We start from the raw sequence: 13,630 nt of genomic DNA on the forward strand, positions 1-13,630 counted from the left end.
ACATTAAACAATAAGTACGTAATTAAAGGCATCTAAAGACATAGGGAGGGGGGAAATGGTTTGTTGAAACATAACAGATTACATTCCTTTCATCAGAGATATTAATGAGAAATCTGGATGTAAAGGATCCCACGTTTCCACCCCTCCTTTCAGTGGTACGAAAATCACCTGATATACAGTAGACAGGTTTTTGTTTTTTAATATCTGAGATGAGTTTGCATTTAGGCTAGTAATGGTGTCAAAAATAAGTTGCATGTATTTTATTTAAGGCGTTTAAAAATCACAAGGTACAACCCTGGCATCTCTTAGGGCATGTAAGTACCGCTAATTTAAAAATTAAGTAAGTGCAGGATTGCTGTCCAAGTTTTGACTTTTTAATATCAGGATGATATTCACTGATTTAACCATCTTAAACATAGGCTCTCAAGACTGAACATTACAGAATAATTGCTCTTTTGTTTGGATCCCTAAATGGGAGCAATTTGTTTGGCTCAGTGCAAGAGGTAAGAGGCCTAAATTTAGTAAAACTGTTGCCATTTCTTCAAGACCTTCCAGAAATAATAGTTCAACCTTTGAATGAATGATGCTGGTGCGGAAAACAAATTTATTGAAGACATTTTACAAATGGCCACATGATTCCAGTATTTTGCTGTAGAATTTAATTTGAAGGTGAGAAAAAAAGAAAGTTTCCATGCACTGTACAATAAACTGCAAAAAGTTCATTTTTTATCAAATACATGCTGAATTATTGTAATGTACTCCCCAAGCCATGTTGCAAAATCCTTTTCAACATGCTTGAAAAAAGTTCTTAAACAATAGTTTTACTCAAAGAATTCAGAAATGCAGAATTATCTGCAACCCTGAACCAAATGTGGGGCATGAGAGTAGTAAGTCAAAAAGTAGCAGTTTCAGAGTATCATGATCATCCTGGGAGGTAGGAAATGGGAGGGCAAAAGGAGGGAAGAACAGACAAGAAGGGGAAAAGAATTGTACAATTTTGAACATATTGTTGAACTTTACAAGGCTTGTACCTTTTACATTTAAATAAATTTTATATATTACACTTATTTCTTGTCACATAAACATAATTTTTTAAATATTTGCTAGAAATTATTTATTTTTCATTGATGTCTGCAAAAACACAGACCATAATTGGTTTAAAGAATGAGAAACGTGGTGCGTCTTATCACTCTGTTGCATTCTCTCCCTTTTAAAACCATGCACTAGTGAAATTTATTTTTAAAAATAATATAAATTGTTGAAAATGGCTGATTTATTCTTTTTTTTTTTTTGCAAGTTGCAGCCCCAAGAAAATAATTTTAAGTGTTCAGCATAATCTGTGTCCATGCAAAAAAGTTTCTTTAATTTTCATACAGTACAGTATAGCCACAGAATTTTTTTTTCAGAGTCCACACACTGGATTTGACTCTAGCAGTAGCTGGAGTTATGAAGCCTGCCACTGTAAGTCTTCAACCTTTCTATAAGGTGCATTTCCTCTGCTTCTGAGCAACTGTAATGACAACTGGCTTTCCTGTAATGGCCCTCTTTTCTTCCATCTTTCCACTGACTTGCATAATGGCTTCTTTGAGTAGCTCCATGTCTGTGGCATCACCAGGCTTGGGCAGGGTGTGGGTGGAGGGTGGGGAGAAGGGGCAGATAAAGAAAAGGGAGCAAGAAAATAGATGTGCCATTGAAAGGGACTCTTGTTGCATGAGACAGCTTGGTTCTTTTAGTTTAATCCATGGCTTCAGATTGGACTAAAACTTGAGTGTCACTGAACTCTAAACCATTCAGTTCTTCCAGCTCCACTCCTTCACCTGAGGACTTCCTTTAGAGCACAATGTGTGCAACTTCCTCTGAGAACACAGGATCGCTTTATAGCCCTAGAAACAGGCTCCGAAGACACAACATTAAGCATGCAGTGTTACCAGGGTTTGCGACCTGTTAATTTTTAAAAATTTTTGTAACGCTGGTTGTTATGACACCAGTTTCACAGCTGCTATGAGCGAGCGTAAGACGGTCCCGTTGAACTTTCAAGAGACGACTGGGAAGCCCTTCTTGTAAGAGGGGCCAAAGTTGGATCTACTAAGGATGAAGGGGGAAACAGTTTGAACCAGCCAATCACCATATTGGACAGGTCCAGTTCGTCTAAAAGTATCTGTGCCACTCCCATAAAGGATTTGTGATCCATACGTCCATAATCTCCCCACACGATAATCTGTTGGGAGTAAAAAGAAAAAAGGAATAGGCTTTAGAAGCAGAATGAGGATGAAAAGTTCTTCAAGTCCAATTAAAAGGATAACTAAGAATAACAGATTATGAGGATAAATTTTTGCATTTTCTCAGCTGAGGTTTAGATACCATTTGTCACTTTCAGTAGAGTGGCAAAGCAGTTGCAACATTTGCTAGTATCTAAATATAGCCCTGCAGCATTAAGTGTTTCAGAATCCTCTTTGCTCTTGGAAACTCTAATTGAATCAAAGAAGAAACTACAAGAAATTAGAAGAGCCCTCTATCCCAAGAGACCATCCACACCAAATCCCGAGCCACACACAAATGTAGGTACAGCCTTCCTGCCCTACATAAAATCTGTCATCGACCGCATTGGCAAAATTCTCAAATGCCACAATGTTGACACAGTCTTCAAACCCACACAACAGATCCGCTACATACTGCGCTCGGCCAAAGATATGAGAGATCCACTTTCAACCCCTGGAGTCTACAAAATACCCTGCTCCTGTGGTGCAGTCTACATTGGCACTACCCAACGCAATATCAACACCTGCCTCACCGAACACAAGAGACACTGTCGTTTGTTTCAGCCAGAAAAATCAGCTGTAGCTGAACATGCACTTCAAGAAGGAGACCACGTCATCCACTTTGAAAGAACTGAAGTCCTTTCCACGACCTCACATTATCATACCCGCCTGAACAGAGAAGCTATTGAGATTTACAAACACCAGCACAACTTTAACAGAAAGGAAGAAGGCATTTCCATCCACCAATCTTGGTATCCAGCACTGCAAAACACCCTACAGATTATAAATTGCAGAAATTCACAGAACAACCAGCACATTCCACAGAACAATCAGCACAGTCAACAACCATCTTCCTTATCTTCACACCCCTTCCAACCCTCCCAGCAATTAACCCAGAACAATGGTCACATTCAACAGCCAGTTTCCTTATCACTACCCTTCCAGGAAGCCCCACCAAACAATGGGCACATCCACAAACTTATTGCCCTTTCACCACACCCCCTCCAGCCTAGAAATAGCAGCTCTCCAGCAGCCCTGGCCTCACTCAATGCACAGCAGCTAAGAAAGTCAGAGCGCCTGCTCCGGCTGCAACGCCACTGAGGATGTTCTCCGCAGCCGAGAACGAAACGTCTGGAAGAAAAACTTTCTCCAGTAGAAGACGGCACTTGAGCCCGAAAGATTCTACAAACCCTAAAGAAGAAACTGAAAACTACAATATTTGTTTATAAATACTAGATGTCAGTTAACCAATATGATGTAGCCTTAAGCCTAAGGCAGCCTTAGAAATAAAATAATCCTGTTTTGCCAAAGCAATGGGATAAAGTCTATACCTTCTCTTTCTGTAAATCTTAAATTGAGATGTATTCAGACTGTCTGGCACCTTAGGCAAGACTAACTTCTGGCACCCTCCCCCCCCCCCACTGCACTGATAACGTCCCTGAGACATGTAGGGGCCACCCAATTCTAAATATCTTGCCCCTTTCATTGGGGAAATATAACGATAAAAGCATATTTTTAAAATAAAACTAAGAATTCAGACAACTTGATACACAGATGTTGTAAGAATATAATCGTATTCAATTGCTGATTTTTTTTAAAGGGCCCCTCCTGAATTCCAAACCTTTAATGGCATAACAATTGCAAATAAGAGTACACAGAATGTAAAAAGTTAAACATAGGAGATAAAATAAAAAAGAAACAGAGATTACATGTCCATTTATACAAGATCAGATTTACATTTAAGAATGTCAGCCAAATATTTTGCCACAGCTTCAGTAACCTCTCACTCAGTGTCATTCAGTAAATGATGACAGGGTGGCAGAGTAGATGGATCTGGGGACAAAGAAAGCTTCCAAGATAGTTCCTTATTGAGATTATGATATATGGAACAATCAAGCATATGCTGAACTGAGTTGGGAATATTCGCTCCACAGGTACAGAGTATCACATAAAGGTACTCGATGATATCTCCCCTGTAAGACTTTGGAGGGGAATGCATTTAATCTAGCCAACATGAATGCCCTGTGATGTCTTGGAATAGTTACATCTGATAAATAATGGGGCATTTTATCACAAAAAACATTGAGACCTAAGGATGCTAGGGAGCAGGTATAAGGTTTGCTGGGCATAGTTTCATTTCCTCCAGCTCCAACCATCTCAGTTTAATACATCTGAAGATATATGACTCAACAGTTGTAAGAAAATCATCAACTGCTATCCCCAACTGGTTAAATTTGGACATAAGAACTGCTGACCAGGATGAGCTATATGGATCACTTTTCAGACAATCCAGAAGGCTGTTAGGATCTGTTCTAAAATGAATTCTGAACCAAAATTTAAACATTACGAACCAAGCTTTTGTCTCCACCAAAGACTGACACACTTCGCAGCAGAGAGCAAAATAGGACACACATTTTGGCAAACCAAGAATCTGTCTGAAGAATAAGGCTTGAGTGTCCTCCACTTTCCTAGTAAATGCAGAGATTCATATAGGGATACCACAGAGAATTTGGGCTAGTGTTTTAGCTTTGAACACTTTAATTGCTGCCGGGACTAATTGGTTGCCCCTTGCAAAGAAAAACTGTTTGATTTGAGCAACTGAACATTTAGCCAAGTTGATGGTCTTGTTACGATGTGGTATCCAGCTTAACTTGTGGTTAAAAGTGATCTCCAAGTATTTAACTGTTTTTTGTTTGCTCAGTTGTTGAGTTGTCAATAAACCATCACTGTGGGCACCAGCAATTTGAAAAGACGACTTTAGATTTGGCATAATTAATAGAGAGTGAATTAGAGTGACAGTAGTCATAGAAGGCATTCATATACCTTTGCAGGCCCAATCTTGTACAAGAGAGGATGGTAGTATCATCGGCATAAAGTAATAAGAGGACTGCTCAGCCTGCTCGTTTGGGTGGATGACCATTAACAGGGTCCAAAAATTGTGCCAGGTCAGTTAGAAATAACTTAGAAAGATGTGGGGCCAGCACACAACCTTGTTTAACCCCCTTTAACACTGGGATTTTACTTGTCAGGTCACCACTAGAAGAAAATCTCACTTGGCAAAATGTATTGGAATGAAGTTTCCTCAAGAAACAGCAGACGAGGGTCCATTCCCAGGTTTCCTAGCTTAGACCATAGTTGAGCTCTATCTATTGAATCAACTGCGCTCTTCAGATCAATAAAGGCAGCATATAATTTTTTAGTCCCAGTGTGCATATATTTTTCTGCACGGAAGGACAGAGTACAGCAATGGTCCATAGCAGATCTGCCTTTGGAAAAGCCAATTTATTCAGGACCTATGATGTTATCAAGTTGCATCCAATCAATTAATCAAAGTTCCAAATGTTTGGCATACAACTTGCCCAGTATAGATAATAAACTAATGGGGTGGAAATTTTTTGGTAACTCCACCCCCCCTTTTTTGTAAATTGGGATAATTACAGAATCAAGCCAAGAGTCTGGGATGTAACCATGCAGATCAATGAAAGTGAACAATTTTGCAAGGGGCAAGAGCCACCAGTCAGCAAACTTTGTGAAAACCTCAGTCGGAAGGCCATAAGACCCAGTGCTTTACCTACTTTTAAACCCTTGAATAAATCACCAATTTCATCCAGAGTTACTGCAGGTCAAACCGGCATATCGGTAACAACTGAATTTACTAAGATAGGAGGGGATACACATGGAGCACCTTTGGTGGTGGGGAATAGCTGCTACTGGGCAAAGGAAAAAGCAGGGAAATCTGCCCATGTGGAAGCTCTGTCATTGCTGAGTTGTATCAACAGCTGCAGCAGCAACAGGAAAACCACAGTCATCTGTCCCATGTGGAAAACACCTGTGTGTGAGGAGGTGCTTTTATGGACATGTTGGGGCTCCCCAATTTTTTGTCTTTTGACTGCAGGCGGTTAGAGTGATAACAGTAGATCAAGTTTGTTGGAGTTATGGCTTAGAAGTAGAGGACTTTTGCATGCAGAAGGTCCCACATTCAACCGCTAGCATCCTCAATTAAAAGGAGCAGTCAGCAAGTGATATGAAATACCCTTGAGATCTGTTACCAGTCAGAGTGGACAACAGTGACCCTGACAGACAAAAACGTCTGAATATTATAAGACAGTATGTCACTTCTTGTGTTCAAAGGCAGCACCAGATGCCCAAGAAGCAGACAAATGCAAGCAGGTAAACAATGACCACATCTGAAAGATCCACTGGGAAATGTGAGATGTGAGTCTAGTAACAAGGTAAGTGAACATGTATAGGGTCTAAGATGAAGAACTGAGACTAAGCATCTCAAAGGAAACAACACAGGCACAAAGAATGATAACATCTACTGGTTATTGATTAATGGCTCAATGTTAATGACATTCAGTGGAAGCAGACAAGCATTTAGGAACCGGCACACCATCAAACCGTGATTTTATGCTATTGTTGCAGCAGCACTCACATGCAAATATTTAACTTAAAGTAAGAGTTTTGGACATTGTTATGACAGGAGAAAAGTAAGGGGAGCTTCTTGTGCTGCTTATTCAGCTAATGCTGCTGAAATAGAAGAATTTCAGATAAATACCCATTATGAGGCAAATTACCTGTAAAACTTTCCCTTGGGGACTCTCTTCAAATGACAACAGCTGCTGGTAAAGAGGTTCCAGCGTTTTTCTTGCCACCTTTGTTTTCTTTTTGGCTATACAGACTCCATTTTCTAATAGATACACCTTTACATATGGTGCTTTGGGGCGAAAAAAAGAGATGAAAACTCTATTAGACCATTTTTATACATTAGCACACTGTCTTAGCACCATATGTTAAATCCTGCTATTTAGCTGATAAATATTTTAATTAAAGATATCCTCATACATTGTATCTATAAGTACATTCTTGAAGGAAATACTTGTGCATGCTGGATAGCCAAACAACCCTGCCTTTCTTTCCCTCCCATGGCCACGTACACATTATGAAGCTAGTCTAATTTTCAACTGAATATTGACCCTGCTAGAGGAGACAATAAAGCAGTCTGGGGAAAAAAAACCCTAAGCTTTAATTCATTGCTAGCTATAATTTTAAGTGTAGAGCCAAGCATTAATCTAATAACTGAAGCTCTCCATCCTGAGAATAGTAATAGATTTCATACATACCCACCAGGTAAAACATATTGGATTATAAGTACGCTAGGAATTGTAAGAAAATATCTGGAAGGTACAACTAGTCCACATTAAAAACAAACTCTAAGTAGTGTATATACCAGGGGTGGCCAAACTTGCTTAATGTAAGAGCCACACACAATAAACATCAGATAGACACGAACGTTAGATGTTTGACAACAGGAAGGAAGGAAGGAAGGAAATAGATGGGGGAGGGAGAGGTGGAAAGAAAGCAACTGTAACTTTAAATGCATTCTCCAAGCCACCAACTGGCTTGGCTTGGAGAGGTGATGTAAAGAGACAACTGCCGTTTCCAAACCAGCTGATGGGGCAGTGGGGGCTCCCAGAGCCACACAATACGTGTGAAAAAGTCATATGTGGCTCCTGAGCTGCAGTTTGACCAACCCTGCTATGTACTTAGAATGACCATTAAATAGAGTACTATATATTTCTCAAATTCTGTTAAATAGGGTACTGCAACTAAAATAGTTATGAACTAGATTAATACGCAATTCGTTGAACATAGTTATATTGTTTACCTGGCAGTGTCTTTGAACCTGGTTTTACAACAAGGCCTCGAGCTCGTATTATTTCTACCTCCAATTGTCCCTTTTTGTCCATCATTCCAACCTGGATATCACCTAAAAAGAGGAAGAAAAGCCCCCAATATGATTACAATTAAAGGCAGCTGAATATATTTAAACCATGTTATGAATAGAAAATAATTATTCCTTTTTCCATAGAACGTATTTCCAACCATTTAAAATTAACCAGTTAGCCCTTAGAAGTTCAGGCATGATTATAACACGTTTAGTTTAAATCTTGCCTCCACAGCATATGTACCAATATCTTCAAGGAATACAGCTGATATATTTTACATCAACCTTATCATGCATTTGGAACACTGGATACATTTCCCCAAAACCAAGCCAAATTAACAAATTACTGGAAAGATGTTGTAACTCAAAATGATATTTCAGTCTTTTAAAATTTAAGATAAAAGTGTAGAATATATAATTGAAGAGTATGACTTTAACTCCTCTTTTAGGCAATGTTAATAGCAAACCCTAGTATACACACAAGGTGTAAATTTATCAATCATAAGCACTAGTAACATCCAACTTTAAGCTAAAATGTACTAAAATGAAACTTCCAGACATGAATGGTGGGCTTTTGCACTGGCTTCTGGGCAAGCCCCAATCACATCTCATAAGCAAGCTTTTAAAATAGTCTTTCTTTATGCAAGTTATTAACAACTTTCTGTCCATTTGCTTTTTGTGTTTGAATGCAATTATAATTAACAATAAAAGCCTTTAACACTGCTGGGGGTGTTGGAGCACTCACTAGCCCAAGCAGTGGTCTCCTTGTGATAGCAAAGAACTGCTAGAAGAATTAAGAGGAAGGGAAGGCACTTCAGGCTCCCCAAACTAAGAAAACAACCTCTCATAACTGGAATGTTGGTTGCGGATTACTGCACCTGGTCTGCTCTGAGGGTTAACAGGAACAAAGAAGAGAGAAAAAGAGTGCAGATCCCACCTGTGGCCCAGGAATGGATGCTTCAGCCAATTCCACCCCCTCCCCCAGACACACATTTCTACAATATGGCTGCATTTCACTTCTACAATATGACTCCATGGGATTTCTCTGAAATGGAAGAAAGTTGGGGTTACTCTTTAAATTTGAACTCATCTAAAATCATCCAGTTGTTCCATCCAAGGTGAATATAATAATTAGTCTAATTATCTCCTTTGAAATCTAGCCACACTGTATTCAAATGGCAAAGTTCCTTACCCATTGCTGGAGTTGCCAGGGTCTGACGTCCAACAAGCTGTGCAGGACCAAGTCCATCTAGAAAATCACTGAACTGGCTGTCTGCACCCAACCGCACACCAGGAAATATCAAACTGTATGAAAACAAATTTATATTTGCATTTTTTCCTAAAGAGTAACATTAAAATCTATAATCTATTATATCATGAATCTGGCCCCACAATACTGTAGTCACTTATATATGTAAATCTGCTAGTAGTGTCAAGGAAATGGAATTTTGTACATATCCTAAATTAAGATAAAGGCGTAACCAGGCTGTACTATGGGATTGGATTTAGAACAACATGACAAAAGAGATCTAAAAAGTGTTTTTCATGTGGCTCTACAAAAAGCCAACCCTGAAGGTCAAGGAATGCTAAAGCACAGTGTGGGATTCTGCATGGGGTCAGCAGTGGGGAAAGGGAACTGGCAAAAATTGCCTGACTTTTCATGTGTCCCCTCTGGTTCTCTTCCCACTGCAGCCATCCACCCCACAAACATTGTTCTTTGCAAAAGGTTCCTCAATCTACAGAAAGAGAAAATAGTAGAGCTCCTTTCCATGTATAGATTAGGGTTGCCAACCTCCAAATGAGGACTTGGTGGATAGATCCTATGGTATTATATTACACTGAGGTCCCTCCCTTCCACCAAACCCCATCCTTCCAGGTGCTGCCTCCAAAACCCCAGGAATTTCTCAACCCCGAGCTGACAAACCTAGAGAGATCCAATCCTGTATTTTCCTATGTTTAGTTTCTTTCTAGCAACTAATGGCGTTAAATATTTTAAGAATACAAATCTGGATTTATTCTCTTTTTGCCTAACATTCATATTATATTTGATATTAAAAATATGTATAACCTTCTAACTTGGCTGAACTGATCTGTCCAGGCAAGGGTTTCTAGTTTTGCTTATGAGACAGGCTTATTAGAAGTTTAAAAATCACAAAGTTATTGCAAGTTATAATCAAAATTTGTTTTTAAGTTGATATAAAAAATAAACCCCATTGATTTGGCCACAAGTAATTAAATTACTAGTTGAGAAATTGAAGTTAGGATTGCCAGGCCTGTGTTGGAAAATGCCTGGAGACTTTGGGATAGATCCAGGAGAGGGCGGGGTTTGGGGAGGGGAGAGGCCTCAGCATGGTACAATGCCATACAGTCTACCATTCAAAGCAGCCATTTTTTCCCGGGGAGCTGCTGTCTGCCTTCTGGAGATAAATTGTAAAAACAGGAAATCTCCAGGCCCCACCTGGAGGCTAGCAACCCTAATTGGAGCGTTTCCTGGGAAACCACTAACTATTGAAATTTGTATTGAATTAATGTGGACCACTAGGGAAAATGCGTATCACCCTTTGTAATGTGTAATTAACATTATTATTACTGTTCTGTTGTTATTATGCTGAACTTTAAGGCCTCCAGACTAGACTACTGTAAATTGTCCTGTGCTGGCCTACCCTTGAGACTGACTCAGAAACTTCAGTGGGTCCAGAATGTGACAGCACAAGTCCTGATGGAAACGTCATGGATGGCACATATTCAACTAGTGCCGCGTCAGCTACACTGGCTCCCAGCGGAGTGCTGAGTCAGATTCAAGGTTTTGACCTTTAAGGCCTTGAGTGGTCTGGATCCAATGTATCTGCAGGACCGTCTCCTCCGGTATGTCCCTGGAAGAGCACTGTGCTCTACTAGTAACTGCTCTGGTGATCCCTGGCCCTAAGGAAGTCCGGCTGTCTTTGACCAGGGCCTTGGCCCTGACCTGGTGGAACTCTCTGCCAGATGACGTCAGGGCCCTGTGAGATCTTATGCATTCTGCAGGGCATGTAAGGTGGAGATGTTTCGTTGAGGGCAGCAATAGTTTCTTATTTGGCTGGCACCTCCCTTCCCCCCCCCCAAGACACTTCATAAATTTTCCTTCCCCCCTGTATAATGTCCTGGTAGTCCAGAATGTAGAAAAATTTATAGGGCGCCCTCTAGGTTTTTAATTTGCTATTTTGCTTTTTTTGTATATTGTTTTTAGTACATGTTGTACATTACTCAGAGCCCAGCATGAACCGGGTTGGGGTGATTAATCAAGTTTAATTAATAACAACTGTTAAAGCTCAAGACTGTAGTCATAAGAGCAGAGAATAAAGTACAAAGACAAAATTAAGACAATTCAGGATGTGTTGGGTGGGGAGAAGGGTTGGTGTGAAGCACATTCAATACCTTTGCTAACTTTTGTGGCCAGTCCTACAAACATTTGAAAAACTTGCAACCAGCTAAGCAATTAAAGTATCTTCCTCCTCCTCCATGAAAATTGTTCCAAGGAAACTTATTTTCATGTAATTTTTACATTGGGGTTTAATGCCACAATCCTAAAGCATCCTATTATTAAAAAATCAATCTTTTTTGCTTATGATTATAGATCAATCGAGATTGACACAGAGTCATCCTAATAAAAATCAATGAACAGTATCAGAATCATTCATAGATGTATAACTCATTAACCTATTTATCACTAATGGCATCTAATAGCATCTAGCATCTCATATTCAATTAGAAGAAAATTTACTCTATAAAATGTGATTTTTGGGCAGACATTATTTGAGTTACACTTCTGGGTGCAAAATAAAGCATATGCCCAAAGTCAATTTTAGTCCCACAATATATAAATTCAGTCAAGGAACATACAGAATCTTCATAACAGTTTTTTATTCACTGGCCTTACCCTCCACGTGTTATAAAATATACACAGCCACACACATAACTGCTATTCAGTTATTGGTCATAATAGGTTTCTAAAGCAGCGCATTCTCCCATCCTGTAGGGGAATCCACATTTTGGAAGCCCAACATGACAAACATCCTATTTAGGGGGAAAGGAGGCAATTAGCTGAATTCTAAGACAAAAGCTTTAAAACCAACATGTCTGACTTACTTCCCTTCAGAGCTATAACTGTTCATGCTGCCATCTGTGGATTCTCGACTGGCTTGACGTGTCATCCAGTTTCTCATCTCTACAGCCAACCCAGTTTCTGTGCTTCTCTGGACTGTGCTCTTTAACTTTTTCCCACCTGCTTCTGAAGAAACACAACATACACTTAGTAGTGTCAAATCTATCTAATACTGGAAGAAAACCACAAAGACTACTGCAAAGGCAGTTTACCAGTTCATCCCATTTGAGTACATCACAAAAGGTTATAACTTAAATTAAGCTTGCACACACCAGTGAGCACAGATAGCCAGTCTAGGAATTAACTTTGCTTGGATAAAGTTTCCAGGGGAGGGGGCCAGTTGATGACACCAAAACATCACTAGAATGCAACCTAGAAGTGAGTTTATGTAGAGCAATAGTTTAACCACAGAGCTTGAGGCAAATGCTAGATGTCACCTGACACAATGATATCACTTCCAGGTTGCCCCAGAAGTGATATCAAGGTGCCACTGACTGCCCCCCAATTCCTCAGGCATTTCCTTCCCCTGTTCAGCTGAGCTGCCAAAGGCAAAAGCTGATCAATTTCCCCTCACTAATTTTAAAGAAGCAGCATTATTCATTTTACTGGTAATATTCAGGGAACCATGCTTTGTCTAGCCATTTGAAGCTAAAAAATCACTAATGATCAATATAACAAATAGCACTGTATCCAAACAGCATTTGTATGTTTTCTATTGTGTGAGTAAATATTTTATTCTAAAAGCAACTGTAATATTTTAGCAACATTTCTAAAAGCAACTGTAATATTTTAAAGAATAATTAAGGCTAGAATTTAAATGATATCAAAGGGAAATTTATATATTATATAATAATATATATTATATAAATTAAAATAATAATTAAAGATAAAAGATATATAATAAAGATGTAGTGGCACTTTAGCAAAGATAAACGTATTAATCACAGTTCCTTGTCCAACTGTTGTTTTTTCCACTGTCAAGTGCCCTGCAATGTGGGTGTGTGTGGGGGGGGGATATCACATATTACTTCTCTCATATTCATCAGCATAGCTGATTAACAGTTTGAGAATGTTTAAAATTTAGAAAGGAATAACTCAGTTTTTACTTTCACAAAAGCAAAGTCTGGTATACATAGATAATATCCTCTTCAAAATAAGCAAACCCAAGTCAACTATACCAAAAACAACTGAAATGCTAAAAGAACTGTATACATTAATAATGCATGCAACATTTTTCTAGCAGCAAATTTGGAATCTGAGTTTGCAGTATGCAAATCAAAATATTGCATGTGCTTTAAATAGTCCATTCAACTGAAGTTTATTTACTAAACAAAAATAACACATTCTAATTTAACCGTAACATGATTTCCAATTACTACTTAAAATTAATGTATGCCGTTGCAAACACAGCTGCAGACCCTGTTTAATTGTTCCAATTATAGGGATCACGAACACTGCCACCTCACTCAGTGCAAAGACTGTAAACAATGATGTAAATTTATC

At 39.1% G+C, this 13,630-nt stretch overlaps 1 protein-coding gene across 50 annotated transcripts in view; it reads right to left on the minus strand.

Moving 5' to 3' along the window:
- Positions 1–584: 584 nt before the first annotated feature.
- The window catches only part of RIMS2 (regulating synaptic membrane exocytosis 2), a 679,145-nt gene continuing 666,099 nt past the window's right edge, over positions 585–13,630 (minus strand). For 49 of the 50 annotated variants that reach the window (XM_060243355.1, XM_060243365.1, XM_060243362.1 and 46 more), the window contains 5 exons: positions 12,112–12,253; positions 9,179–9,291; positions 7,927–8,028; positions 6,836–6,975; positions 585–2,218 (listed from right to left, as the gene is read on the minus strand). In XM_060243355.1, the coding sequence (XP_060099338.1) occupies positions 2,000–2,218; positions 6,836–6,975; positions 7,927–8,028; positions 9,179–9,291; positions 12,112–12,253 (716 nt within the window). In that variant the 3' untranslated portion in view covers positions 585–1,999. The remainder of the gene's footprint in view (positions 2,219–6,835; positions 6,976–7,926; positions 8,029–9,178; positions 9,292–12,111; positions 12,254–13,630) is intronic. The other variant, XM_060243358.1, reaches the window with a different exon arrangement.

The sequence above is a fragment of the Heteronotia binoei genome, chromosome 7, assembly GCF_032191835.1.
Source record: "Heteronotia binoei isolate CCM8104 ecotype False Entrance Well chromosome 7, APGP_CSIRO_Hbin_v1, whole genome shotgun sequence".
Lineage (NCBI taxonomy): Eukaryota > Metazoa > Chordata > Lepidosauria > Squamata > Gekkonidae > Heteronotia > Heteronotia binoei.